Genomic DNA, 27,702 nt, shown 5'->3' with positions numbered 1-27,702 from the left:
AACATCAAGGACGGTTTAACTACTTCACGACATTGAGGTGAGTTACCTTCCAGTATAAGTGGGTCTAAGGCCACAATGATCGCCCACTAGTAGGAGTTGTTTGTTAAGATGATTGTCTTTTTGATAATGTCCGATATGCCACTATCTGTTATGTTAGTATACTATGTGATTATGTGATAGTGGTAGATAGGGGACTTGTCCCCGGACCCGGTTGAGATATACCGACAGAGTAGGTTGGGGCACCCAGATATGTCTGACAGTATGATATGCTATGTTATCATGTGGTAGTGGTAGGGGTGAAATAGTCCCCGTAGCCGGTTAGAATAACCGAAGGGTAGGTCGGGCACCCATATATGCCTGGCATGGTAGGTCGAGCACCCATATATGCTTGACAAGTGGTAGGTCGGGCACTCTGGTATGCCTGACAAGGGTTGGTTAAGCACCCATATATGCTCAGCAGGGTAGGTCAGGCACCTAAATATGTCTGGCAGTATGTTGTTGTATGGTATGTGGTATGATGGGGGAATTCACTAAGCTTTGTGCTTATAGTTTCAGTTTTTGTTTCAGGTCCTTCTTCTTGGAAGGGAAAGGAGCCGGTACGGTAGCAGTGTATCACACACACACACACGATTTCCTCATACGAGATTCTTGGGATTTGTACTCTAACATTGTTACTATGTGATGACATGATTTTGAGACTTATGATCTGTGGATTATTATGAAATGAAATAACTTGATGATGTTTTCTATAAATTTTTTTATAAATTGCTATATCAAAAATGAAGTTTTTGGTTCGTACTTTTGGGATGTTACAGTATGCTAGATTTTTGTTTGGGTTTATAGTTGCATAAGAGAAGGAAGGTGGATTACCATAGAAGTAATCATGGTCAGGAAGTTTCTCGTTGCATTCTCGAGAACTGATCGGAGTCCCCTATGGTCGTACAAAATTTCAGGATTGGTCAGATTGTGGGTGCAGAGCAAGTTTCCGTTAGGTATATGTCTTCAAGGATGCATGTTTTATCCTCACCAAAAGAAGCTGATGGGTAAGGAAATCGATATGGTCAGTAGTTCCTTTTGAAAGTGCCAGAGATCTTGATAGAGTATTGAGTCGCTCAAGTTGTACATCGGATATAGAGGACTCGATTAGCTCACGTATCGGTTGGTTATCTTTGGTTGAGAGGGGAATTGTTGATTGGTCAATCGTCCTTAGAGTTCGGTAAAAGTATATTCGTGTGGGTTTTATTTTGTATGTGTGGGATCATGGGGTTTAGTTTCAATCCATTTTCGATCGACTAGTCATTTCCTTTCTCATTAGCATCTGGGAGTTGTTCGAGGGTCTCTGAGCAGTACAAGTTGAAGGTACAACCGATGCGTTAATCCTTTATCAAGTTTTGTAAGATGTATATATTGGTCTCTGTGTGTGTACTCTCGACTGCTTGGTTGTGGAATTATTGTCCCTGATAGGCTTGATTTGGTAGTTGTCCTTGGTTATTGGGAGTTTGGATGTCGGGACGACGTTGTTCAGTTTTTTCAGGTGTTCCCATGGCCTAAATAGAGTCCAATTTTGTCATGTCATGTCAGATGGATTGATTTTTTTTCGTGATTCGGCTAGAGAGTTGGCAACAATTGTAACATCCCAAATTTCAAGGCCAAAAATTTCGTTTTTAAATAAGTTATTACATAAAACCATCAGTACAAAACATTCATAATAACATCCCGTGTCAAACCAAAATGTTAGTAATCAAAACATGAAACCATATCAGAGTGTAATCCCAATGATCTCATGTGCGGAAAACATAGTGTGATGCGCTGCGATCAAGCTGGCTCCTTTCCTTTGAAAACAAGTACTTGAAACCAAAAGTGTAAACCGTAAGCACAGAGCTTAGTGAGTTCCCCCATCATACCACATACCATACAATCATATAATGAACAGCTAGGAGATACGGGCCTCTCCCACACTCATGGAGATACGGGCCTCGCCCATACTCTGCTAGCTGGGAAATACGGGCCTCGCCCACACTCAACTACTAAACCATAACATACCGGTATATACAATCATATAATGAACAACTAGGAGATACGGGCCTCGCCCACACTCTGCTAGCTGGGAGATACGGGCCTCGCCCACACTCCACTATCTCTGAGATACGGGCCTCGCCCATACTCAGCTACTATCACATATATCATAACACGAACATACTATCAGACATACCTGGGGTGTCCGAACTACCCTTCGGTCCTAACAACCGAACTTGGGGACTATTCCCCTCCTACTACCATTATCACATATAACATATCATGCCAGCATATAACATATTAGGTAGTAGCAAACCTAGATGATATCACAAAGACAATCATATAACATACAACTCCTACTGGTGGGCCGACATTGTGGCCGTAGACCCACCGCTACTGGAAGGTAACTCACCTCACACTACTGAAGTCCCATAGACATAGCCCCACACTGCTGAAGTCCTACAGACTCAACCCCGGCTGCTGGCTGACAGATTCCCGAAACGTAGCCAAGAAGCTGAAATGCCCACTACAACCACCCTCAGGGTGGTGGATGTTGACCGGAGCAGCTTGAACGAGCGCTACGGCAGCATCGGCGAGACTGAAAGGTAGCAACAGGAGGACGGGAAAGGGAAAACGACACACTTCGTCACCGAGAGCAACGAACACGACAACCATACGCTTGCTTCTTCCGATCGTTCGCTGTCAAAGCTTCCATTGGCGGCCCTTGTCTTCAATGGTTGATGGAGCGACGAAGGTGGCAATGAAATAGTAGCAAAGAGCCTTCTCACCGGCGACAATATTTGTGACCTTGACAGCGGAGAGGGGTGGCAGCGCCGGAGGTAGGAGACATGAGGGTGATGGTTGCGGTTGCAAAGAGGGAGGCATAAGGTGGTGGCGGCTGAGTCTTCTTAGGGTTAGGGTTTGGAATAATTCATATATATATGGAGGCTGCAAACTAAGGTGACGGGTTCTAACTCGTGTCCTATACAACTACATAAGATTTTGACACTTCCAGCCCCTCACATCAATAATCTTTTCAAAATCAATCTCTAAGTTACCATTCAACCCTTGCCTTGAGAATCTTTTGCAAAACTAGACCAAATATTACCTTTTTAACCCCCAAAATCTCAATTATGATATATTCAAATCTTCCACCTCTTTTCTTTTCAAATTAAATCCGAAATTACCCAAATAGCCCTTAGTCTTCAAAATCCTTTTAGATTAAGTCCCAATAATTTACCAAGTAGTCCTTGTCTTCCTAATTATTTACAATACCAATTCAGAACTTACACTTTTAACCATCAACTTCTAAATTATGTCAGTTAACTCCTCAAAATCATACCTTGCTATATAATTATTAATTTTAGGGCTACTATTCCTTCATTTATTTATTTATTTAACCAATAAATAAACGGGTGTTACAACAATTCTTGATAATTTTGGAATTTTTCCCCAAATTTGGAAATTTTATTGGTCTATTTGCGCATTGGCGGGATCTATTCAGCTTCATTTAAGATGTGGGATCTTATTTGGTTGTTAGGAGGGTGTTTCTATTAGCGGTTGAGGTTCATCATTTAATTTGGTCCACTAGTACCTCACCCTTGGGTAAGGTTATGCTGAAGAAGGAGCACCATCATTATGGGACCGTTGTGTTTTCTCCTGGGCAGCGTAAAAGGTTGGCAGTTCAACATATTTTATTGAGTGGGATGTTGGTTGGGTTCCTGCAGGTCAGTGGGATGATGATCGTGTGCCTTTAGGTCCACTTAGTAGCTATTTGTGAGTCCTCATGTTTGTGGTTAGAGGATGTCAAGGATGGTGTTGAACCATGAGCTTATAATTCCAATGGTTGGATGGTGTCATAATGTATCATGAACCATCGTGGACACGACTTATGTAAGTTAGACCCGACACTTGTGTAACATAGACTCGTATGTTTGGTTCGTTAGTCTTTTGTCATAACTTGGTGTTCAAGTCGTGAGGACTAGGGAATATGTATGTTAGAAAGTGATCGATAGTCTAAGAGTATGATTTCTTGGGTTGATGACCGATGAGTTCTTGGTTTTGAGAAGTTATCGTTGGTTTTGGTTCATGCTTACTATATCAGAGTTCTATTTTAAGTGTTTTCGCTAAAAAATCGATGGGATCATCAGTGTAAGAGAGAAAATTGTAACAGTTAAAAAAATGATTGGGTTATTCTAGAGACACTAACCCAGTTCCAATTGGTTGCATAGATCCTTTTTTCGGAGTATCATGTCTTTTAGTGTCAGGCTTGGGAAGCCCTGGGGATCTGCGAATCAATTATCTTTCATTCTAGCCGAGATTTCGAGGACGAAATCTATTTCAAGTGGGGGAGAAAATGTAACACTCTATTTTTATTTAATTATTTCTCAAGATGAATATAAATATTATTATAATAAAAAAATTAAGGAAAACATTAAGGTTTTCAATTTCGAAAAGGAATTTAAAAGATTGTTCCATCTAATAGTTATCTAATTAATTAATTAAATAATAATAGTAATATAATTTAATGACTTTTATAAAGGGAAAAATAATTATAAAAGATTATTGGTGCATTTTAGGACTTATTTTGAACAAACTTTAAGGTTGAGGGGTTATACTCTTCAAATGACCAAACCATAAGGACTAATTCTGCCCATCTGCAAATCTTGGCCATCTTATCCCTTCCTGTTAGTGACACTGGTTGTGTCACAACTAGAAATTCTAAGGTTTTGTAAACATTAACAAGAGTAGCATTTGTGACTAAAACTTGAAAGTATGCATAATGTTTATTCAATGACAGCAAAATTCCATCAAACACTCTATACAAACACTTCAAATGGTCAACAAAAGATTAGAAACCCTAAAAATCCTGGTTTAAGTCGATTATGGACTAGGATTTCCTTATTGGGCCTAATAGACCAATAAGCTTCCAATTTCACTATTTTGGGCATAGGACCCTTAAATGGACCCTAATTGGACCCACTTTCATAAAAATTAACATTTTGGTCCATAACGAATCCAAAATGAATTGGTTTACCTTAATGGGCCTTATTGGACCATAACAAACCCAATAAGACCTAATGGGCCATAAAACTCATTCTTTTATGCAAATTAGGCCATAAACCCTCTAAAGGACCCAATGGGCCAAAAACCATCAATTTGGGCTTCACATTATAGAACTCAAGCACTAAAGGCCCAAATCTTTTCTTTTCCCTCTCCCTCTCGGCCCAAATAAAAAAAAGAGAATAAGAAGGGTTGATTTTTGTGTGCCACCTTCTTATTATACACCAAATAAACATGCATCGTCCAACATACATCCATAATTGTCACTTCAATACCTTCTCTCCTCTCCCCTCTCTTCTTATCTACGACCGAAGGAAGGAACACACACACACACATTATACAAACTCTCTCCATTACCCTCAAAGATCATCTTCCTTCTTCTTTCAAAGGAATCTAAAAAATTTAGCTTGGATTCAAGGATCTTCATCAAGTGTTGTCAATCTTTGGTAAGTGCTATCAAACACAAACATCTTCTTCCATTACAACATCTAGAACTCTTTCTTACAAAGCTTTATTCCATGAACACCTTAGAAGCTTCTTAAGTTTGAAATGAACTCAAGGAGGCTTGCTAGGACCAAAAATGTCACACCCCAAAACCGGAACGGCGGAAACGTTCAGGGGTGGAGGACGTCATGTTTAGTATCACAAGACAGGTATCATAGTAAGAAAGTAATGAACAACCATTTCATTAGAAAGAAAGTGTTTACAAAGTATGTGTTCACAAAACATAGAATACATAAGCAAATAACCAAAACAAGACTTGAGCTATACTGCTCCATCTTCTGAATTCCCAGCGCGAGTACCTGTCTACTAGTTTCCTGAGAATACAAGTTATTTGAAGGAGTTTATCAGCAATTAAGCTGGTGAGTTCACAAGATTTTAGTGATGTAAGTAAGTTGTAGAAAGTTGTTGAAAAATGTATTTGTAATGTAGTAAGTTATAAGTTCTGTTTTTAGAAAAGTTCGCCTGTTCCTCTAGAAAATCCTATATTTCCTAATTTGATGAAAGATATGTAAAAATGATTCTACAATCCTTTCTATGAGTACCAAATGGATACAAGTTATATAAAACTCAGAGTAAACAAACAATTGATTGTGCGCATCTTCCCTAAGTACACAACCAAACAAGGAACAGGAGGTAAGGCGGATAGCACACATCCCATTGTTTGTTAGGTACTCGTTGTATATAACCCTGGTGTATTCACTTGTTACTCATGGAGTTAATTGTAATAGTTACTTTATATTTAAAGAAAAGATCCTTTAAGAAAACCCTTATTTCTTATAATAAAATAGTGACCACAGTGACTACTTCTATAATCACTTAGTTTATGATGGCTATATATAATCTAATATCAAATAGATAGTTGATTGGATGAATCTGCCCTAAGCCCACAACCAAACAAGGAACATAAAATAAGGCGGAAAGCACACATCCAACTACCTGTTGGGTATTAATGATATATAACCATGATGTATAAACTAAGGTATTATAGAGTCAATCACCTAAAGTCCTTTAAGTCTACACTGGTTTAATAAAATGGATTAAACCCTTTACTGGTAAGTTTCTAGTTTTGTATTCCAAAAGTTCTTATTTGAAAAGTATGCTTTGTACTAGAAAATTGTGCATTGAATTAATGTCCTATGACTTGACCCATACCTGGTACCCCTTATGATGACTTAATGTATACGAAACATATATATATATATATATATATATATATATATATATATATATATAACTAAGATCAAATAGATAATTGGCTGGATGAATCTGCTCTAAGCCCACAACCAAACAAGGAACGGGAAATGAAGCGGAAAGCACACATCCTATTACCCGTCGGATCCTATTTATATGTATCTCTTGATGTATATATTAAGGAATCATAAGGTTAGCATTATGGTCCTTTTCTACTGAATGTACTAGACCCGACTGTTCTATTTGTCATTTGTAAAATGTAAGTACTGTAGTATTGTATATAGTAAATACTACTAATTGCCTTAAATTGATTATTAAGGTATAATATGATGGCTAGATCCCATACTAAACGCTCTCCTTGTCAAAAGATTATGGGATCCAAACGCGACCTCTGTGAATAATTGTAAGCCGTGAACATCCACATTAAAATTATATGATCATGTATACCCAATATAACTATCACCTTTTGTTTATAACAATGCTTTAGTGATTCATTGGTATAATTAGATCATGTAGGTGTTCCATGCTATAGCATCTTAGTATGTTCGTTCTGTTATAGTATCTTAGTTCTTTCTCTTGTTATAGTATCTTAGTAATTTCTCTTGTTACAGTATCTTAGTATGTTCTTTCTGTTATCGTGTATTGTATCTAGTATGAACTGAACCTCTAAACTATACCTATTATAGTTTACTAGTATACTACTTGAACTGTTATTGAAAAGACTCATTTTGCTACTAAGTTATGCTTGTACTTTAAAAAACGGAGTTTTGTTAAACTATAAAGCAACATAACTGTAAAATAGCTTTTGAAATGTTTTGAACGCTTATATAAGACATAAGTAACATTTTGAAAGATGTTTATAACAAACAATTACACAATTATCATTGTGTTCAACTTGTATTCCCCCCCTTAAAAGCATTGAAAATAGTTAAAAGATTCATTACGGGGTATGAACACACCTGATGTGGGTGATTCAAACGGGTATGCGTGTAAGGATGAGAAGTTCCACAAATGAAGTCCCGAGACACAATAGGTCCTAAATGACATATAATGACACATATTGGCATGAATATAATGTTTATAAACAGCTATATGAAAGGAAACACCTTTCGGGGCTAGGAAACACCCTGACCAAGTGTTGGAATCACATGTGATTCAACAAAGGAAGGTAAAATGGCACTCACATGAGTTTACTAACATGGGTTTACGGCCCAAGGGAGTTTACGGCCGTAAACTCATGGTCACTCATGTATAATTGCAAGTTTGAAGGCTAGAGAAGCTTTAGGGACTTTTGCTCTACACTAGGATGAGAAATACCACCTTCATTGAGGCCTTTGATTAGTTTACGGCCCTAAGGAGTTTACAGCAGTAAAATCATGACCATTTATGGATTTGAGTGAAGTTTAAGGTCTTACAAACATCAAGGAAGGGTTCTGGGTCACTAGCTTTGCATCTTATAGGGTTTAGGGCTCAAACATTCCCTAACATTGAGTTTACGGCCAAGGAAGATCTTGGGCCGTAAACTCATGGTTTTCTTGGGGAAAATGTGTGTTTCAAGTCTCTAAGAATGAGTCCTAACTGGATATGAAGTATAGGGAAGAGTACTTACGATCTAGAAGCTTGAAATGGTTGATATTGGCCAAGAACACTAGTGTGTGTTCTTGGTGAAACTTGAAGATCTAAGAAAAGAGTGATTTCTATGGAAGAAATCATGTAAGGATACTAGATTAAGAAATGTATCAACAAATCTAGGAAGAATACTTACTTGTATGTAGATCTTGGAAGGAAATCTTGATGATAGTTGAGAGGATTTGAAGAAAATCGGCCAAGGAAAGGAAAGAATGACTAGAAATGACCCAATGCCTTATATATGCCCTTGAGTTTACGACCGCATGAGTTTACGGCCGTAAACTCATTGCCTTGTGGCCGTGAACTCATTTTGATGAGGTTAAGGTTTGATTTGCTACACTGTGGTTCTAGCAGGTAATTTCTAACAATTATTCCTTAAGTGCATTAGGCTTAAAAATCCTTAGAATGACCTTTAACCAGGATAGAACTCCGTACTAATGAGTTTGACACTCAGTTGAGTTGATTGAATGTGTCTTCAAAGCAAAAAAATTTCGGGTTGTCACAAAAAATCTTCTTCACACCTTCTTCAAAACCGAGACAACTAAGCAAGGTGAGTTTATACCCCCTTGTTTTCGGTTTTTACTTGTTTTTGGGGGGAGAATACAAGTATTATGTGATGATCTATGTGTGTTTGCATGGTATATGTGATTTCTTTGGTTTTTGGTTGTGATAATATGTAATATTTGTTATATTTCGTGATCTATAGCAAAAAGGGTGAAATAATCATAAACAAAAACATAATATACAGCATACACCATAGATCTAAGAGTCCTTAAGTTTAAAAAGTGAAAAACAAAACCAAAAGAACCTTACAAATGTCATTTTTGCAAAAATAACAAAGATTGGGTATAAATTGTAAATTTTCGGTTTTATGAGGGTTATAAGTTGTGTTTTAGTATTAAAGCTGATTTTTATGAAAATAACACTTTTCAAAGGGTCAAAAACATAAATTTTAGCTTAATGGGCTTAAAAGAGGGCCTAATGGGTTTTGGGCCCAAGGTTGCGAAAAAATGAGGTTTTGAGGGGATGAATTGGAAAGTTTAACAAACTATGGGTCTGAAATGTAAATAAAATTTTTCAGGGGTTAAATATGAGTTTATTACCAAATTTGGACTAAAAATGCAAAGTTTTTGATTTTGGGGTCAAAACTGTAATACTTACGGAATTTGGGTGAAAAATGTAAAATTTTTACAAATGAAGGCTGGAAATGACAAATCCAATAGTTTTGGGCTAAAATTTCTATTCAAATAAAGTTTGCGTGGAAAATGTCAAGAAAAATGGTTTAAGGACCAAAAATGTAAATTTTCACAAAAAGGGACTAAAAGTGCCATTTCTATAGAAAAAGGGACCACAATGGTCATTCTAAATGTTTTTGTGCCAAATAAACAATTATAAATGTTTGGGTTAAAAATATCAAGTTTATAATGCATGATTTTATATATATAAAGTTTCGTTATAATTCGAACGTTAAGTTATCATTTTTTAAAACATTTAGTAAACAACAAAATATCAACAATACGAACTTAAACTCGATAAAATATAAGCGGTTCAATGGTTGGACTCAAATACATTATTCTCGTGTTATTGGGCCTTTGTGGCCTAATATCATGATTTTTGGGTCCAACATAAATGCACATGTTTATTGGGCCTCAGGTGACCTAATTACATGCCTAGTGGACCCTCAATGACTTTTACATGCTATTGGACCGTAGTGGCCCATTTGCATTGCTGGTAAGGTCCAAAGAAATCATATGCGTGATGGGCTAACGTGTCCTTCGCATACTCGACAACCTTTAATAACATACGTGATTAGTATGGCCCCGTAATCCTCTTCTCTTCGTCTATTAGACTTACCTTCTATTCAAGTAAACAAAAATCAGGACGTTAACCAAGGTTATTCAATTTCATTTGGATTTAGTGAGTAATAACGGGCGACACCAATAAGTGTCGGTCCTAGTATGTTGTTATAATCAAAGTCTCCTAGAGGGAGAGCGAGAGTTTGTGTATAGATCTATACGGGGGTGACCCCCCCACACCTAAGTTGTTCGCTATAGTTAGACTCGGCCAATCTAGGATGACAAAATCTCAATTCAATACCGGCATTCGCAAGAATGCCAAGACAGACGAACTAGTCATTATTATGCATGATTATAACGACTCACATAGAAATCCAATACCATCTAAGTAATCATGGGAAATCATATTCATTCGTTGTGACGATACTATAATACAAAACGATCATACTATTTTATCGGAAAACATCGGGTTTTCCGGGGAAACAACATTATTCACTTGCACTTTCAATACAAGAATTTATTGTGAGAAACATATCACTTTTTCACGTTTTGAAATCATACACGCATATACTTATGGATCATCACACCTATTGTAGAAACAATTGCCGTTTCAGAAAATATCGAATTTTCTAGGTTTTACAAAGTATACAAAGCATTTTCATATCAAACCTGCTTATGAACTCACCAACATTATACATGTTGACCGTTTTCAAAATAGCTTGTATTATCAGGTAACAAATAAGCTGAAGAAAATTTCCAAGTGTGTTAGGATGTTATGTTTTGTGACTCTCAAACAATTTATGCTACGGATATGTAATATTTAGACAATGTACTTGATGTGAACAAGGTCAGTTGTAATATATTAATGCATGGTGATGTTTATGTTATGTTTCATGTAAATTCATTGTGATGATATTTCAATTTAAGTCACGCGAGCCCTCGGACGTTTTCGCAGTCTGGTTCGGGGGTGTGACAGGTTGTGGGTAGGGATGAGCATAGGCGGATACCCGCCTCATTTTGTGAGAACCGGAACCGGAACCGATGGTTCCTAGGAAGTTGAAATCGAAACTAGAACCGGTCTAGGCGGTTCTTAAATTTTTGGAACCAGTCCCAGAACTGGCAGTTCTGGTTCCAGGACCAGGTAACCCAATTACAACAATATTTGTTTACTTTTATTAATAAAACCGCAATTTAGCTTGGACTAAATCGAATCAATTTGAACCAATGACAGATTAAATCAGACAAATATATTCTAAACCAGTCTAAATAATACTACACACATTTTTTTTGAATATCAAACTACAACAAGATGCTTTGGTAATATTAAGGCTTTAAAGTAGATACTTTGTTTATTTTATATTTCGCGATCATGTACAGAAAAGTGAGTGTATGTGTGTGTGTGTGTGTGTATATATATATATATATATATATATATATCCATATTCTAATAAAAGAATATGTTTAATCTCCTATTGAGAAATGTCATATAATTAGAACATCTCATTAATGTTATATATCCCTTATCATGCCACTTGTCAACCTATTAATTATTCATTTCAAATTTCAAATTTTAAATTTTTTCACTCTAATTACATTAAGCCAATAACTGATTCTTTTATTTAAATTTCAAATTTTAAATTTTCCCACTCTAATTATATTAAATTAATAACATTAGATTGAAAAATAAAATAAAATTAATACATATTATAAGATGATATAACTTCATGTATTTATTTAAATCAACGATTATAATTTTATATAACTAAAAAAATATCTCTTAAATAATAATTTATTTAATATAACTAATTAATAATTTTGACTTTTTATATAAAAGTTTAATTAATTTTATAACCGTGGTTCTCACGGGTTATAAACTACTATATATATATATATATATATATATATATATATATATATATATATATATATATATATATATATATATATATCGGTTCCGGCGGATACCCAACGGGTAGCGATTCTGAAAAATGAGAACCAGAACTGGAACCACTTAAGGCAGTTCCATAACTTCAAGAACCGGAATCAGAACCGCTTAAGGTAGTTCTGGTTCCAGAACCGATAGTTCTGAGGCAGTTCCGATTCCGAAAGCGGGTACCCGGTTATGATGCTCATCCCTAGTTGTGGGAGGGAGTTGTTCTTCCGTTTTGACGCTGCACTCATAGTTGTTTGTGGGCTACATGAAATTATTCATCTAATTCAAGAATTGGTAATAGTCATTTTGATTTATGATTTAAGTAAGAACCATTTATTTATTAGGTTATTAGTTGTGATATTTATTAGGTTACTAATTGTGAGACTCATGTATTATATAAGTTAATTTAAAAAGAAAGTTAAATACAAATGTCAAAGTATTTGAAAACTATGAATTTATAAGAAAATAAGAAAAATAATGAATTATTATAATGAAAATATTTTTTATCTGTTAAATTTAAATAATAAGCAGAAGAAACTAATGAACTTTAATTTTGGAATTTTGAAATATGAAAAAGCTTATAAAATGACATGTGAAAAAGAAATTAACTCAAAATAACCACAAAATGACATTTGACAAATTGAATGAGAGTGACACGTGACAAAAAAAAACTTTTATTTATTAGAATAGATAATTAATCGGCCATGTAGCAATGTAGTCAATTATATGAGATAGATAGAGAATAACTTTCATTTTATTAGTATAGGGGTATTATAAATAATTTAATAGCTTTCTTTTATCTTTATTTTTCTTATATAAATACATTTATTTTTATAAAAAATATGTTTTTTTTTTAAATTTTATCGTCCGTTAAAATTATATTTGGATTTTGAATTATTTTTAAATTTTGCATAAGCTAATGCTTGGTCACCATTTTACAACAATGTATTTTCATTAAGACCATAATATATAAACATGCTTTCATTAAAATGTCTATTAATGCAGTACAATAACCTCATAGGACTGACCTTAAGCTTTTCTTTAAAGTAGAACATAGGATACGAATAATTTATACAAAAGGTTTTAATAAAAATATATAATACTATATTTTTTATAGCTTTAACTTGGATTTTTCTAAGGTCTTCTTTATAAATTATTGAATTAGGTTATAATAGTTGTCGACATGTTAGAATATCACAGCCGAACACTTGTCACACTAATAATTGGAAGATTTTAGAATAAAGCACAAATAAAAGACCATAATATTTTATTTTTTTAATATTAATATTTATATAATAATATTATAATATTATAATTATACCGGTTTATTCCGCTATATTCCAGCTCTCTCTCTGTCCTCCGCGTGTATCAGATTCTCTCTCCTCTCCAAATTTTCGTAAGATCACTCATTCGCCAAACATCATCACAAATCCAGCCATAAATCTCTCACTCCACACACACAATTCTACCAAATCTCAGAGTGGAAGAGAGGTTTAATGGCGGGAAACGATTGGATAAACAGTTACTTGGAAGCCATACTTGATGTAGGTCCTGGACTTGATGATAAAAAGTCATCCTTGCTCCTCCGTGAAAGAGGCCGTTTTAGCCCGACACGCTACTTCGTCGATAACGTTATCGGCTTCGATGAGACTGATCTTCATCGCTCCTGGGTTAAAGTAAGTCCGATTCATTGATTTTTGATTAATCTGTATATGTGTCTGTCTATTGTCCTGTACTTCTGTTATGTTTTTAACTTCGTTTGGAGGAATCGAATTGAATCGAATCGTGGTGTGTATTGTGTATTGTGTGTGTTTATGTTGCTTTGTTTATTTTTTTTTCTTTGGAATTGGGAATTAAACATCCTCGTATGTATATGCAGGCCCAAGCGACGAGGAGTCCTCAAGAGAGGAACACCAGACTCGAGAATATGTGTTGGAGGATTTGGAATTTAGCTCGTCAGAAAAAACAGGTTTTTACAACTTTTGTTTACTTAATTGTTAATTTTTTTCCCCTCAATTTTGTTTCTTATGCAATTAGGTGTTGATTCAGTTGGTGAATTTCATCTGTTGGTGATTAATAATATCCATAGAAACGAATGTAGACTTATAACATATGTAGATCGATGAACTTCCTACATAATTATAAGCTGAAAAACTACTCATACCTTTTTGTTTCCAACTTCGTTAACATCTTCATTCTGTTCATCAGCTTGAGAATGAGGAAAACCATAGAGTGGCCAAACGCCGAATTGAACGTGAAAAAGGTCGCAGAGAAGCAGTTGCAGATATGTCAGAAGACTTATCCGAAGGGGAAAAAGGAGAAAACATCAACGATGTATCTGTTCATGGTGAAAGCCACAGAGGTCGTTTGCCCAGAATGTCCTCCTTGGATGCCATGGAAGCATGGGCCAATACACAAAAAGGGAAAAAACTCTATCTTGTATTAATAAGGTACAATCACATTTCTTTTTCCCTCTTTACCCTTATCAATCAACTAACCTACATATGTACTTATATTACAGTCTTCATGGGTTAATACGTGGTGAAAACATGGAGCTAGGTCGTGATTCTGATACAGGTGGACAGGTACATTTCAGTAATTCCATTCTTACCCTTTTGTTCCTTTTTGTTTCTTTTTGTTGATTTGAAGTAATTTTTTTGTAAATTCTGTATCAGGTGAAGTATGTAGTGGAACTAGCAAGGGCATTAGCGTCAATGCCAGGTGTCTACAGAGTTGATTTACTTACAAGACAAGTAGCATCACCAGAAGTAGACTGGAGTTATGGAGAACCAACAGAAATGTTATCTCCAAGAAACTCAGATGGAATGACAGATGAAATAGGAGAAAGCAGTGGAGCATATATAATCCGTATCCCATTTGGTCCAAAAGACAAATATGTCCCTAAAGAGCTTCTATGGCCCCACATCCCTGAATTTGTTGATGGAGCACTTGGACACGTCATCCAGATGTCAAAAGTTTTGGGTGAGCAAGTTGGTGGTGGATACCCTGTGTGGCCTGTTGCCATTCATGGACATTATGCTGATGCTGGTGACTCAGCTGCCAGGCTGTCAGGTGCCCTAAATGTTCCCATGCTTTTTACTGGTCATTCACTTGGAAGAGATAAGTTGGAGCAGCTTTTGAGACAGGGGAGATTGACAAAAGATGAAATCAATGCTACTTATAAGATCATGAGAAGAATTGAAGGTGAAGAGAATAGTCTTGATGCCTCTGAGATTGTTATAACAAGCACTAGACAAGAGATAGATGAACAATGGAGATTATATGACGGTTTTGACCCTGTGCTTGAAAAGAAACTTAGAGCTAGGATCAGGCGGAATGTTAGCTGTTATGGAAGGTTCATGCCTCGTATGGTTGTAAGTTTCCAAAAATACCCTTTATCCGTAATCCGATATTATGTTGTTATTTTTGGGAGAATTAACCGTTTTAGTTACTGATAGGTAATTCCACCTGGGATGGAGTTTAATCATATTGTTCCACATGATGTTGATGGTGAAAATGAAGGATCTGAAGATCATCAGACTTCTCCAGATCCACCTATTTGGACAGAGGTTTCAATTCTTTACCAAATTATATATTTTTTTATTAATTAAAAAAAATCAATAAAAGTACATTGCTATTTCATACAGATAATGCGATTCTTCACCAATCCACGTAAGCCAATGATTCTTGCACTTGCTAGACCAGATCCCAAAAAGAACCTTACAACTTTGGTTAAAGCATTTGGGGAGTGTCGCCCATTAAGAGAGCTTGCTAATCTTGTATGTTTCCATATTTACCCTTTTGTTATTGAAATTCAATCTTTTTATTGATTAATTATTATTAATACTTTTTACTTTTTTTTTTTTTGCAGACATTAATTATGGGTAACAGAGATAACATTGATGAGATGTCAAGCACAAGTGCTTCGATGCTTCTTTCCATTATTAAAATGATTGATAAATATGATCTTTATGGTCAAGTCGCCTACCCTAAACATCATAAACAGAGTGATGTCCCTGATATATACCGATTAGCAGCAAAAACCAAGGTATGTCAAGGGCATTTTCGTCTTTTCACACAAACATAATGTCACCATGTTTTTGTTTTCTCAGGGTGTTTTCATCAATCCAGCTTTCATTGAGCCATTTGGACTCACTTTAATCGAGGTATCCTTCACAGTTTCACCATTTTTTATTTTCTTAATTTATTTTTATTTATTTATTTATATAAAACAGGCTGCTGCTCATGGGCTACCAATGGTTGCCACGAAAAACGGAGGCCCAGTAGACATACATCGGGTCAGTCTCGTTTAAAATATTTATTTTCATTTCATGTTTTATTGAATATTTAAAAAGTCAACAAAAGTCAAACTTTTTTTTTTTAGGTGCTTGACAATGGTTTACTCATCGATCCACATGACCAAAAATCGATAGCGGATGCTTTACTAAAACTCGTTGCAGACAAACAACTATGGTCAAAATGTCGGTCAAACGGATTAAGAAACATTCATCTCTTTTCATGGACTGAACACTGTAAAACCTACCTCTCACGTATCGCCACGTGTAAGCCACGTCACCCCGGGTGGCTAAAAAACGACGACGATGACGAAACTTCTGAATCCGATTCACCAAGCGATTCCCTACGCGATATGCAAGACATCTCTCTAAACCTAAAGTTCTCAATGGACGGGGGTGAAAAGGGTAATTCTATAAACCCCGAGGACCGAAATAGTAAATTAGAAAACGCTGTTTTATCGTACACAAAAAGTATCGCGAAGGTAAATCCGGAGCAACCGAAGTTCCCGGCGTTGAGACGGAGGACGCATATATTTGTGGTGGCGATTGACGACGACGACGTGGAGGGTATTTTCGGAAATGTTAGGAAGATTTTTGAGGCGGTTGATAAGGAGAAGAACGAAGGTTCGATTGGGTTTATTTTGGCGACTTCGTTACAAATTGCGGAAGTTCATTCGTTTTTGGTGAAGAAAGGGGTGAATCCTGCGGATTTTGATGCGTTTATTTGTAATAGTGGAGCGGATTTGTATTATTCGTCTTCTCATTCTGAAGATAATCCGTTTGTTTTCGATTTATATTATCATTCGCATATTGAGTATCGATGGGGAGGTGAAGGACTTCGGAAGACTTTGGTCAAATGGGCGTCTTCTATAATTGATAAAAAAGCTGAGAAGAAAAGTGAAGAACATGTTGTTACAGAAGATGAAGAAGTCACAACGAATTACTGTTATGCTTTTAACATTCACAAACCTGGATTAGTAAGTTTTTTTTTTAAATGAATTCGTATTTGTAGTTTGTTAACAAATTAAGGAAATTGAGTGGTTGAATTTCTATTTGTAGGTGCCACCTGTCAAGGAGCTTCAAAAGTTGATGAGGATTCAAGCTCTTCGTTGTCATGTTATTTATTGCCAAAATGGAAGGAAAATAAATGTTATTCCAGTATCAGCATCTCGTTCTCAAGCTCTTAGGTATTTTTTTTTTATTTTATTATTTAAAAAGAATCATCTTTATAAAAAGTATTTGTATAATTCAGGTACTTGTATCTGAGGTGGGGTATGGAGTTATCAAAAGTGGTGGTATTTGTTGGAGAAAGTGGGGACACAGATTATGAAGGGTTTCTAGGTGGGGTCCACAAGGTGGTTATAATGAAAGGAGTTGGAAACAGTAACAGCAATCAGCTTCATGCGAATAGAGTCTATCCGCTTTCAGACGTTATTCCTACTGAAAGTGGTAATATCATTCAGACATCTGAAGAGTGTGGAAGTGGTGATATTCGTGCTTCATTGGGAAAAATTGGAGTTCTGAATGGGTAAAGACTAAAGACATGACTTTACAGGTGATATGTTTTCATTGAAATTTGAATATACTGTTTATGAGTTTATCAAAGTATAAGAAAAAAGGGAAAAAATATATATATATGATATGATTTGTACAGAAGTTATATAAATGAGGCGAATACTGTATTTCCGCTTGTAACGGTTGTTTTAATATTCTTACCCGAGTATTGAAGGTTTATTATGGTTTTGATTTTGTTTTTTATAGTATTCTTTTTTGTCTTTTTTTAATAAAGTAATAGATAAACAACTAAAAATTATATATTTGTATGTTCAATAGGGTGTTATGGTACTGTTCATAAACATTATTTAGTATATGGATGGAATAAAGTAAAGTGATTATTGACGTAAGAAGGTTTTAATAAGTTATTTTCTTCCAACTTATTTTAAAGTGGTTATACATTATTTGAAAGTGTTTATTATACATGAAACCAAGCTGTTAAATATTGTATATTTATTTTTTCACATTGTATAATATAGGGTCCTTCATCTGACATATGTATCTATTTATTTTAAAGTGGTTATACATTATTCATTGTTTTTTTTTTTCGATCATAAGTTCTTTGCAACCGCCATCCTTCATCGTTGTCATTGCCCTCTCCCTTGGATGTATCTCTAAGTGAACTCTCCTATCTCACTCTAATGTTGCAGCCACCCATTAACTACAATCCCTCTGTTGTAGGTGGGCTTTCTATTATTATATTTGTTATTTTGTTATGATTGTCAACTTGGAAAACAGTATATTTAACATTTTTTTTTTTTAATTTTAATTCACAAACTACATGCTTATTTGAACTCATTCACAAACTACATGTTCCAAGTTTATGTGGTTAAAAATATTATGTGTTGTTTCTTGATTATTTTTCTCATTTTTTTTGTGTTTGTTTCACTTGCGTTCAAAGTCTGAAGTTTTTAATGTGTTTTGCAGCTTTCAATCAAGCATTCAACTATTTCAATGTGATAATGGTCGCAAATTTAATAATCATATCTTATTTAACTATTTTGTGACTCGGGACATCAAAATATGATTTTCTTGCCCTTACACATCACAAAATAAAACGCACCACGTTCTGATACGTCTTTTTACATATTATCACAGGTCTGATACCACCTACTTACTTCTGTATTTAGATGATATCATTCTCACTGCTTGTCTGCTGCCTTACTTACTCATGTCATTGGTCGACTTAAATATGAATTTCCCATGCCTTGGAATCTATCTCTTTATTCTTGCAATTGTTGCGACTCGAACCCCATTTGTCTATTTCTCTCTCGGTCCTCATTTTATAGGTAGATCATTACTTATGTTAACATGGATACATGTAACTCCTGCAACACCCTTACAGACTCTAAGCCTAAGCTCCCCTCTAAAAGCAAGCCTACCTCAGACCTAACCCTTTATCAGAGTCTTGTAGGGGCCTTACAATATCTCAATGTCACATACTCGTGATATTGTGTATGCAGTTCAAGAAGTATGCCTCTACATGCATGACCTATAGGAACCCCACTTCATTACCCTAACATATTCTTTGCTATATTCAGGGCATTCTTTCCATTATCTTAAGATTCATCTATTTCGTACTGATTTTTTGTTCTCTTACTCTAATACTAATCGGGTTGTCCGAGTTTTGGGTCTATCTTGGTGACAACCTCATCTTGTGATCATCTAAACACCAATAGGTTGTCGCTTGGCTTTGAAACCTTCTTCTCAAGTTGTATTTCCCCTTATATCGTGTCACTATTGTTCTTTTGTAATAATGATTGTCATGTATTTAGCCTCTAACCAGTCTACACCAAATAACAAACATTTGGATATCGATTTACATTCTCTTAGAGAACATGTTGCTATTAGGCAAGTTTGTGTGTTGCACGTGTCATCAACTCATCAATTTGAAAATATATTTACTAAAGAATATCTATACAATTATTTTTGAACTTTTGGGACATTTGAGCATTTGTAAACCCTTGCTCCAATTAAGGAGGTGTGTTAAACAGTGTATTATTTATTTGTTCACATTGTATAATATATATGGTCGTTTTATGTAACATTTGCATCTATTTATACAAAACTAATGCAAACCCTAACGATTCCACATTATCAGACACAAATGGATTGTAACCTTAAATTTCTTTTCTCATAACTAATTTACCATTTCACTACTGTCTTTTTGGTCATTTTACATATATAAACGAAATTTGCCAAACACTAAAAAATAATTTTTCAACTTTATTGCATTTTGGTATCATATAAGCCGAAATTGTCAAATACTATAAATAAATTTTCAATTTTATTGCATTACTTTATTGATACGCCTTGAATTTAATTGCAAGGATTTGATAAAGTTCTTTCTATTACTAAGACCAATCTCTATATCAACCAAATATGGTGAGGTTTTATAACAAAATCACCGGCTCATGAAAATTTATTACATAATGATATGACTTCAATATAAGTTTCTACACAACAACAACAACAACAAATAAATAAATAAATAAAATATATAAAAAAATCGCAAGAAATGTTAAATCTCGTGGTGTTTGTGATATTCATTTCAAGGTCTTTCTTTAAATCAAAGTTCTTTCAAGTGTTGTGTATGAATTAGCTCATTTTATGGAAACACTCGTATATAATGGTCAAATGTCCACCTTTCCTCATTAGTCCATTTGATGTTTTTTTTTCTCCCAATATTTATACCTTTAAAATAGTTACAAAAAGGGCGAAATAATCACTTTTGAAAAGCCAAAAAAAAAAAGTGAAATGAAATTAGAGTGACACAAGTGAGTGAGTTTATGGGGAAAGTGTTTGGAATTCACTCTGTTCCATTATAAGTTTACAACAGAGGAACAAACCCCATAATATTTCATTCATTCATTGATTCTAAGCTTAAAAATTTACCAAATCACATAATCTTCTCATTGAACAAGCAATTTTGAGTCACATGCCACTATCTTAACCCTTCCAACATTTTCCTGACATTCATCATACTTGAACAGAGCATCTTGAAGAATGAATGTCCACACATTGTCACAGAATCTGTACGTGTGCAAATGCCCCTGTCATTATATAAACAAAAAACATCAGCATCCATACACCAAGGGTATAATCGTCATTTAACTCTTACATGCTAAAGCCAAAGCCTAAGACTGAATGTATATCAAGACACTAACTCTTTACCTTATGTAACTTATCTCATGTTCAAATTGATGGATATTATGAAATTTGTTAACTGGAATGTAAAGGGTATAATGGTCATTTTGCCTCCACGCCAGAATTAAAGGGATGGAAATTATTTACCTTAATAGAAACCTTCGTCTTAACCTGATTGTCCAGAGCTTCAGCCATTGACTACAACCAATGAAACATGAAATGATAATGATATCTCACAGATTAATTAATCATCAATACACACACTACATTCACACTGAATTAACACATAGTTAAAAAAGAAGAAGAAGAAGAAGAAGAAGCTCTGAAGAGTTAAGAGACCTTATCAAATTGAACAAGAACTTGGATAGCAAGCTCAGGACCAAGAATTCCACTTGATACCATCTCATCCAAAGTTTCAGTCAAACACATTCCAATTGTTGACCTACGATACAACTCAAATGTTGCCATTTGATTTCTCTTCTTAATCAACAACCTGTTAAATCAAATCCCAACATAAGTATCATGTTGTACAAAATGAAAGAAAAAACTCATTTCCCATTTCTCATTTCTCATCTATCAAAAGAAATCAAAATCAACTACTTTTACAGAAATATACACGTCTGCCATTAAATTCTGAACCTGAATTAGAAATTCACTCATACACAATATGAAGTTCGTTCATGCGTACTTCGATTTGCAAAACGACACAAATTAAACATGACATTTGTAGTGTTATGATACGAAGCAACCGAGCTACCATATTCAAAGAAAACACCCAAAAATAATCTGAAACTTCGAATCCGAAATCGGAATCACGATGACTTAATCAACAAAGCGAGATGTCAGAATTTTGAATCAAACAAACAAAAACTCAAAATCTGAAACAAACAGCAGGCATCGCATAATTTCGCACGAGAATCTTCAATATAGACATAAATTAACACAGTTAACGCGCATATATCATTCAATATGAAATCAATTGAGTTTTAAATTGATGATTTATAGAGAACCGGACTCACTTTTTTTCCGCTCGTTGAGGTTGTAGAAACTTTGGTGCAGAGGGAGAATGAGATCTGCTTTTTATACCCTAGTTTTTGTAGCTCTGGCCTTATATAGGCGGAGAGGGTAACGCATCGAATGATCAAAAGACGAAACTACCCCTGCTCTTGTTGATGATAGAAGATGGCTGATCGAAGATCTTTGTAGGGTAAAATCGTCAATTCGACTTCTGAGCTTCTAGATGTTCGAAAAAAGCTTGTAGCCCATTTAATAACGTTAATCAGGGCCTGGCCCAATAATAACTTGTACCTTACGTCTTACTTATGATAGAATAAAGTCAATAAAGCATGAAAATAATTATTTAAATTTCATGATTTTTTTTAACAAAATTTTAGAAATAGTTCCTATGGTTTTTATAAAAATTACATAGTCATGACATTTTTCAGAAATTTCATATATTTGTTTCGTAGAGTTTCTAAAAATTTTACATTCTGTTTAACACTTTTTGAATTTTAGGTTAAATCTGTTCTAAACGATATGTTTGCTTTCTAGAAATAATAAAAAATAAAACTAGAAAAAAAAAGTATATTGGCCATTTCATTTCATGTGTTTTTAACTTTGTTTTTCAATAGAAACAAGGCAAGATTTTGAAACCTTTATTGTTGTTGTGACATTTTGAATCATAGTTATATTAGATATTTTAACCTATATTTGCATTTATATGTTGTATCTCTTTTTTTTTTCTAGCAATAAGGATTTTATTTTTTTTTTTTTTTGTCAAAACCTCTCGACTCGAAAATGGTTTATGACTGAAAAAAAAAACATTTTATATAAATCAAGCAAACTCTAAAATTTCCCAACCAATAAAATATGATTCTCAAAAGAACTAATAACCAAAAATCCAACATCACACCAAACACAAGTTCTCAAATGTGACGATTTAAGTGACCCTTTGGATTTATCCACCACATAATTATATTATTTCTATTAAAATAAAAGTCATGTGTAGCTTCAAATAATCTCTTTTCAATTATATACCAAAACAAAATGATAGTTTTTCCCACATCAATACAATTTTTTAATCATCTTGACTAACTTGATTATCGGTGCTAATTAGCACAAAATTATTGATAAAACTATTAGATTATAAAATAGTTTTTGTAATCAAATTTTACCAAGAAAATCTCTTGATTATACTCTGTGCAACTAGCCACAATGCATCATAGTAAAAGACTAAAACACCCTTCATCACAAAGTACAACCATTCAATTGCTATGATTATGATATATTATGTTAAGGCTAATAATTGTTGCTCTAACTCATCACAAAAGTCATCTTTTACATAATCTTCCTCTCCTGAATTCTCATTAAACTCAATTGCTTCAAAGTCTTCTCCATTTCCATTTTGCTGTTCTTTGCTCTGGATTTCTGCCACGTGTCCAGTTTTCTTATAAAACATTTCTTTCTCAACATTCCAATCTTCACTTGTTTTCCCAATCACATCCCCAATCAATATCTGGTTTTCAGCAATGTGCTTTATATCACGTGTATCCACCACCTTTTCCGCTTCTGTAAAGGGCAAAACAGTCATTTCACTCACTCGTGTACTCAGTTAACACCTCAAGTTATTTATTTATAAGCTTTCACAAACCTTTTATGGCTAGCTCTTTAGCCGAATAATAATCTCTTGACATTTTCTTGAGTGAATCAACATCAAATTCTTTATCCTTAAAAAAACAAAAAAGATTATTCAATTCTTAAAAGTCACAAAAAATCATTATGAAATATTCCCAAAAAAAAATTAGCAACTCACCATGTCCATGTTAATGTATCGTTCGATTTCCGTGTCTTTAAATAACCTAATATTTAAAACAATGTTAAATTCAAGATTTAAATTCAATGTTAAATTCAAGATTTAAAGATTTACTTTTTATTGGCATGTTGAACACGTGCATCTTGTAAGTTTGTTAATTCATTCACCCTTTCTTCAACAGATCCTTGTTTTAAATCAGTAGCTCCATATAGAAATAAATCCCTTTCTAACATACTTTTCACTAAAATTGATACAATTTCTATTTTCTCTTTTTTTGCATCAACAACAAGTTCCTTAAGCCTCTTGATTTCCCCTACCAAATAAAAAATTAAACCCATGAGGTTAAAAATAAAGAAAAGATTATATAAAAAACAACATACTTGCACATAAATAGATTCTGAAGGGAGGCTTGAATGGTTGTGTTTCATGTAGGCAGAAAAGACAATAAAGCCCTCCGATTCTGTGTGATATGGAAGAATTAGAAACCATGTAACCTGCATCAGAATATATATATTTATATATACAGTATATTGTCAATTATTAAATAATTAATTTGAGAAAATGAGGGTGTATAATTTATAATTTATACCTATGGAATGGGAATAAAGAGATTGCATAAAGAAACCTAATTTTGAATTGGGTTTAGCCTCAAAGATGCATGAGAACTTTTTAGAAAGCCATATTTTCTTCATATCAGTTAATGTAGTCATTTCACCCTGAAATAAATAATTAAACCCCAAATTCCATAAAAAACAGTATATAAAACTTTGAATTCTATAAAAGAGAGATTAATGGAAGGGAAGTTGTTTTGAGTACCTTTGCAAACTCATTGATAAGGTCATCAATGTCAAGTCTAAAGGGTTTGAGATCCATGGAGTCTAAATTTTTTTTAGTATTTCCAAAAAAGACCCTGAAAATTAAGATGTTTGTTGCTAGTGATTAAGATTGTGTAACTATCAAAACACGATAATGACATTGTTTAATAACCTTCAAAACAACTTCTCACTTTGCTTTAAGTTGTATTATTCAACATAAATTTGTTTCAACAACATATTTATTATTTTAATAGTAATAGTATTATGAATTATAAAAAATTCGAGTATATTTTACATAATTTCAAAACCGTTTGTTTTTTTTGTGTTACATTGATTGTCTATAACCAAATATTCATAAATTATAAAGTTAATCACTAAAATTACCATGTTTATTGAAGCTACCTTGAAAAATAACCATCATTTTCGAAAATTTAACAAAAATGATCATGTTTTTTGCAAAATTAACAATTTTATTTATTGTTATTTAGCAAATTATATGTTTAATTATTTTATATAAACGGCTTTAAAAACCATATCATCACAGTGATCTTTATATTCGATTTGCATATTAATCTTCCTAACAGATGGTGCACCACTTACAATAGCCGCATATCATATCGCATTCAAATCACATGTAATTGCATAAAGAAACTAATAGGCATAGCAACTAACCATCTGAAAAAAAGGAATTCACTGTGGCATTTAATCAAACACCTAATAGGCATAACAACTAACCATTTAAGAAAAAATTCAGCCATAATTTTATAGTTCAACAAGAAAATAACAATTCAGCAACATAGTAAATTACATAATTGAAAATTACCTATTTTGGGGAGAAAATCAGGCGAGGTAGCAGCGGAAGCATCTGGTGAGTCGACGTAGCTCGTCTAGTGGGTCGTCGGCGGCGCCGGTCTTCAGGTGGTCCGGCGAAAAGATATATGGTCGATGTAATAAATATTCCCAATAAACATTGGTTGGAACATTTAATCGAACAGCTTATGAGCATACAAGATATGCAAAATTCAGTAAGAAAACACCGAAAATCGGCGATTTAGGGTTTAAGTTTTGAACTGAAAATCGAGTTTAGGGCTTTGAATAAAACAAAATATAATAGTAATTGGTAAGCATATACCCAAGTACCTAACTTTGTTCAGAATATAACCTGATTGTTGTCTTGCTCAACTTCTCCTATCTCCGACTCTCGCTACCAGTGCCAACTTCAATTAAGAGGATTAGAATGATTGTTGTCTTGATCGCAGTCTAACTTTTCTTTTTCCACACCAATATCATGCGGACCAATAGTACAATAAAGCCCAAATTTTACTGGTTATGTTCTAAATGGGTTTTTTGGTGTGATAAAATCGTGAAAATTTGTTCACTTTTACCCTATAATCGGATTTTACCTTAGTTATACGGTCATATTAATCGGAGCCGAAGGGTTTAGAACCCAGGGCTCCTCCTTATAAAATAAAGATCTTTACCACTAGACCAAACATTTTTGTTGGAAACTTATCCTAAAATATTATACTTACTAGATGTCACGTTATTTATTATTATTATTTGCTTAATTTGTTTTATACATATATATAATAATTATTATTTTTAATATAATAATAATAAAACTAATTATAAAAAATGGTTTTATACATATAAATAACATTGTATATGTATAAAAAAGTTTTATACATATAAATAACATTTTATATGTATTTATATGTATATAAAAGCATTTTATATGTATAAAAAAGTTCTTATATATATATATATATATATATATATATATATATATATATATATATATATATATAAAATTTGTCTGTATAAAAAAAGTTTTTATGCATATAAAAAGCATTTTATATGTTTTTATACGTATTTATAAGACAATTTTATATTTGTATGTATAAAATATCTTAAAAATATCAATATATTTTTAATAATTATAATTACAGTTATAATTATAATAATAATAACAACAGCGTTAGTGAATAAATATCATTTGGTAGGTAGACTATCACATAGTTGATACTAGTCTAATGGTAAATTTCATTGCTTTGTAGATATGAGACCTGGGTTCGAATCTCTTACTCCATCTCCTTGCTATTCTTTTGAAATATTGTATATGGAATTAAGGGCCTTACGTGACACCTATCACAACACTCCACACATGCATAAACCCGAGTTCCAATCTCTTTACTCCATCTCCTTTTTATTTTTTTGAAAATATTGTCTATGGAATTAAGGGCCTTACGTGGCACCTATCACAACACTCCACGTCTGCATAAATGCACCCCATCAGCACCTACTCAGCGCCTCCTATGTTGTGTAGCCGGGATTGGGGCAAAAAGGAACCTACTTTCCGGTATTTTTGGTTTTTAATGCATTAAAAACGGACTTAGGACATAACATGTTATTTTGTGTAAAATTGGGAGCTGTAAGCAAAAATAATAAAAACACTAAAATTATTATTTTTTAAATATTCTATATTTTATTGAAAACTATAGAGGTAATCTTACAAGTTGACAAGTCTTTCTATCCCACATTGATGGGAAAAAACCCTCTTAGATTTATAAGCTAGAGGGAGTGATGACACAATAGTTGTATTCATTTCACTGCCACATAAACGATACGTCAGCAATCACCACAAAAATGTAGTTTCATGTCACACCCAATGAGTGGTGTCACAATCGATTCAAAATGTTTAAAAAGAAAACAAAAACATTTAAAAAAAATCTAACTAATCAACGGTCAATTAGAATAACAATAGAAAAAGAGGAGCACTCCCTTGGAGTGTACCACCGTGTGGTCTCTACCGCACCAAAACCACAGGAAAGGAGTGGTATTCCAAGCTGATGTGACAATGGAGTGCACCCTCTACTGCATCCACTCCCTCAAGCCTAAGTGATTTACAATATATTTCTTTCTATATATCATTCTATACATCTTAAAT

General features: G+C 33.9%; 3 protein-coding genes across 4 annotated transcripts; 1 reads left to right on the top strand and 2 right to left on the bottom strand.

Moving 5' to 3' along the window:
• The first annotated feature begins 13,473 nt into the window (after nucleotides 1–13,473).
• Nucleotides 13,474–18,161, top strand: LOC111877807 (probable sucrose-phosphate synthase 1). Its single transcript, XM_023874312.3, has 13 exons — nucleotides 13,474–13,808; nucleotides 14,012–14,101; nucleotides 14,341–14,582; nucleotides 14,654–14,717; nucleotides 14,808–15,506; nucleotides 15,591–15,701; nucleotides 15,780–15,911; nucleotides 16,004–16,180; nucleotides 16,245–16,298; nucleotides 16,368–16,430; nucleotides 16,517–17,404; nucleotides 17,487–17,614; nucleotides 17,680–18,161. The coding sequence occupies exons 1-13, from the start codon at nucleotides 13,629–13,631 to the stop codon at nucleotides 17,957–17,959; spliced, it is 3,108 nt and encodes a 1,035-aa protein (XP_023730080.1). The 5' UTR covers nucleotides 13,474–13,628; the 3' UTR covers nucleotides 17,960–18,161.
• Nucleotides 18,162–20,763: 2,602 nt separating this feature from the next.
• LOC111877808 (transcription initiation factor IIA subunit 2) lies at nucleotides 20,764–22,288 on the bottom strand. The gene is made up of 4 exons (XM_023874313.3): nucleotides 22,148–22,288; nucleotides 21,468–21,621; nucleotides 21,276–21,326; nucleotides 20,764–21,034 (listed from the first exon to the last, which is right to left on the bottom strand). The coding sequence occupies exons 2-4, from the start codon at nucleotides 21,594–21,596 to the stop codon at nucleotides 20,894–20,896; spliced, it is 321 nt and encodes a 106-aa protein (XP_023730081.1). The 5' UTR covers nucleotides 21,597–21,621; nucleotides 22,148–22,288; the 3' UTR covers nucleotides 20,764–20,893.
• A 1,083-nt stretch (nucleotides 22,289–23,371) lies between these two features.
• LOC111877809 (uncharacterized) lies at nucleotides 23,372–26,125 on the bottom strand. Of its 2 annotated transcripts, none has more exons than XM_023874315.3 (9): nucleotides 25,896–26,125; nucleotides 25,579–25,750; nucleotides 24,757–24,850; nucleotides 24,530–24,656; nucleotides 24,321–24,434; nucleotides 24,055–24,253; nucleotides 23,941–23,986; nucleotides 23,779–23,854; nucleotides 23,372–23,696 (listed from the first exon to the last, which is right to left on the bottom strand). In XM_023874315.3, exons 3-9 carry the CDS (start codon nucleotides 24,811–24,813, stop codon nucleotides 23,416–23,418), a joined length of 900 nt encoding a protein of 299 aa, XP_023730083.1. In that variant the 5' UTR covers nucleotides 24,814–24,850; nucleotides 25,579–25,750; nucleotides 25,896–26,125; the 3' UTR covers nucleotides 23,372–23,415. The 2 variants fall into 2 exon arrangements, with proteins under 2 accessions (XP_023730083.1, XP_023730082.1); XM_023874314.3 differs by having other exon boundaries at nucleotides 25,918–26,125.
• Between the last annotated feature and the right edge of the window lie 1,577 nt (nucleotides 26,126–27,702).

The sequence above is a fragment of the Lactuca sativa genome, chromosome 7 (assembly GCF_002870075.4).
Source record: "Lactuca sativa cultivar Salinas chromosome 7, Lsat_Salinas_v11, whole genome shotgun sequence".
Lineage (NCBI taxonomy): Eukaryota > Viridiplantae > Streptophyta > Magnoliopsida > Asterales > Asteraceae > Lactuca > Lactuca sativa.
This window is presented reverse-complemented; position numbering and strand designations above follow the sequence as displayed.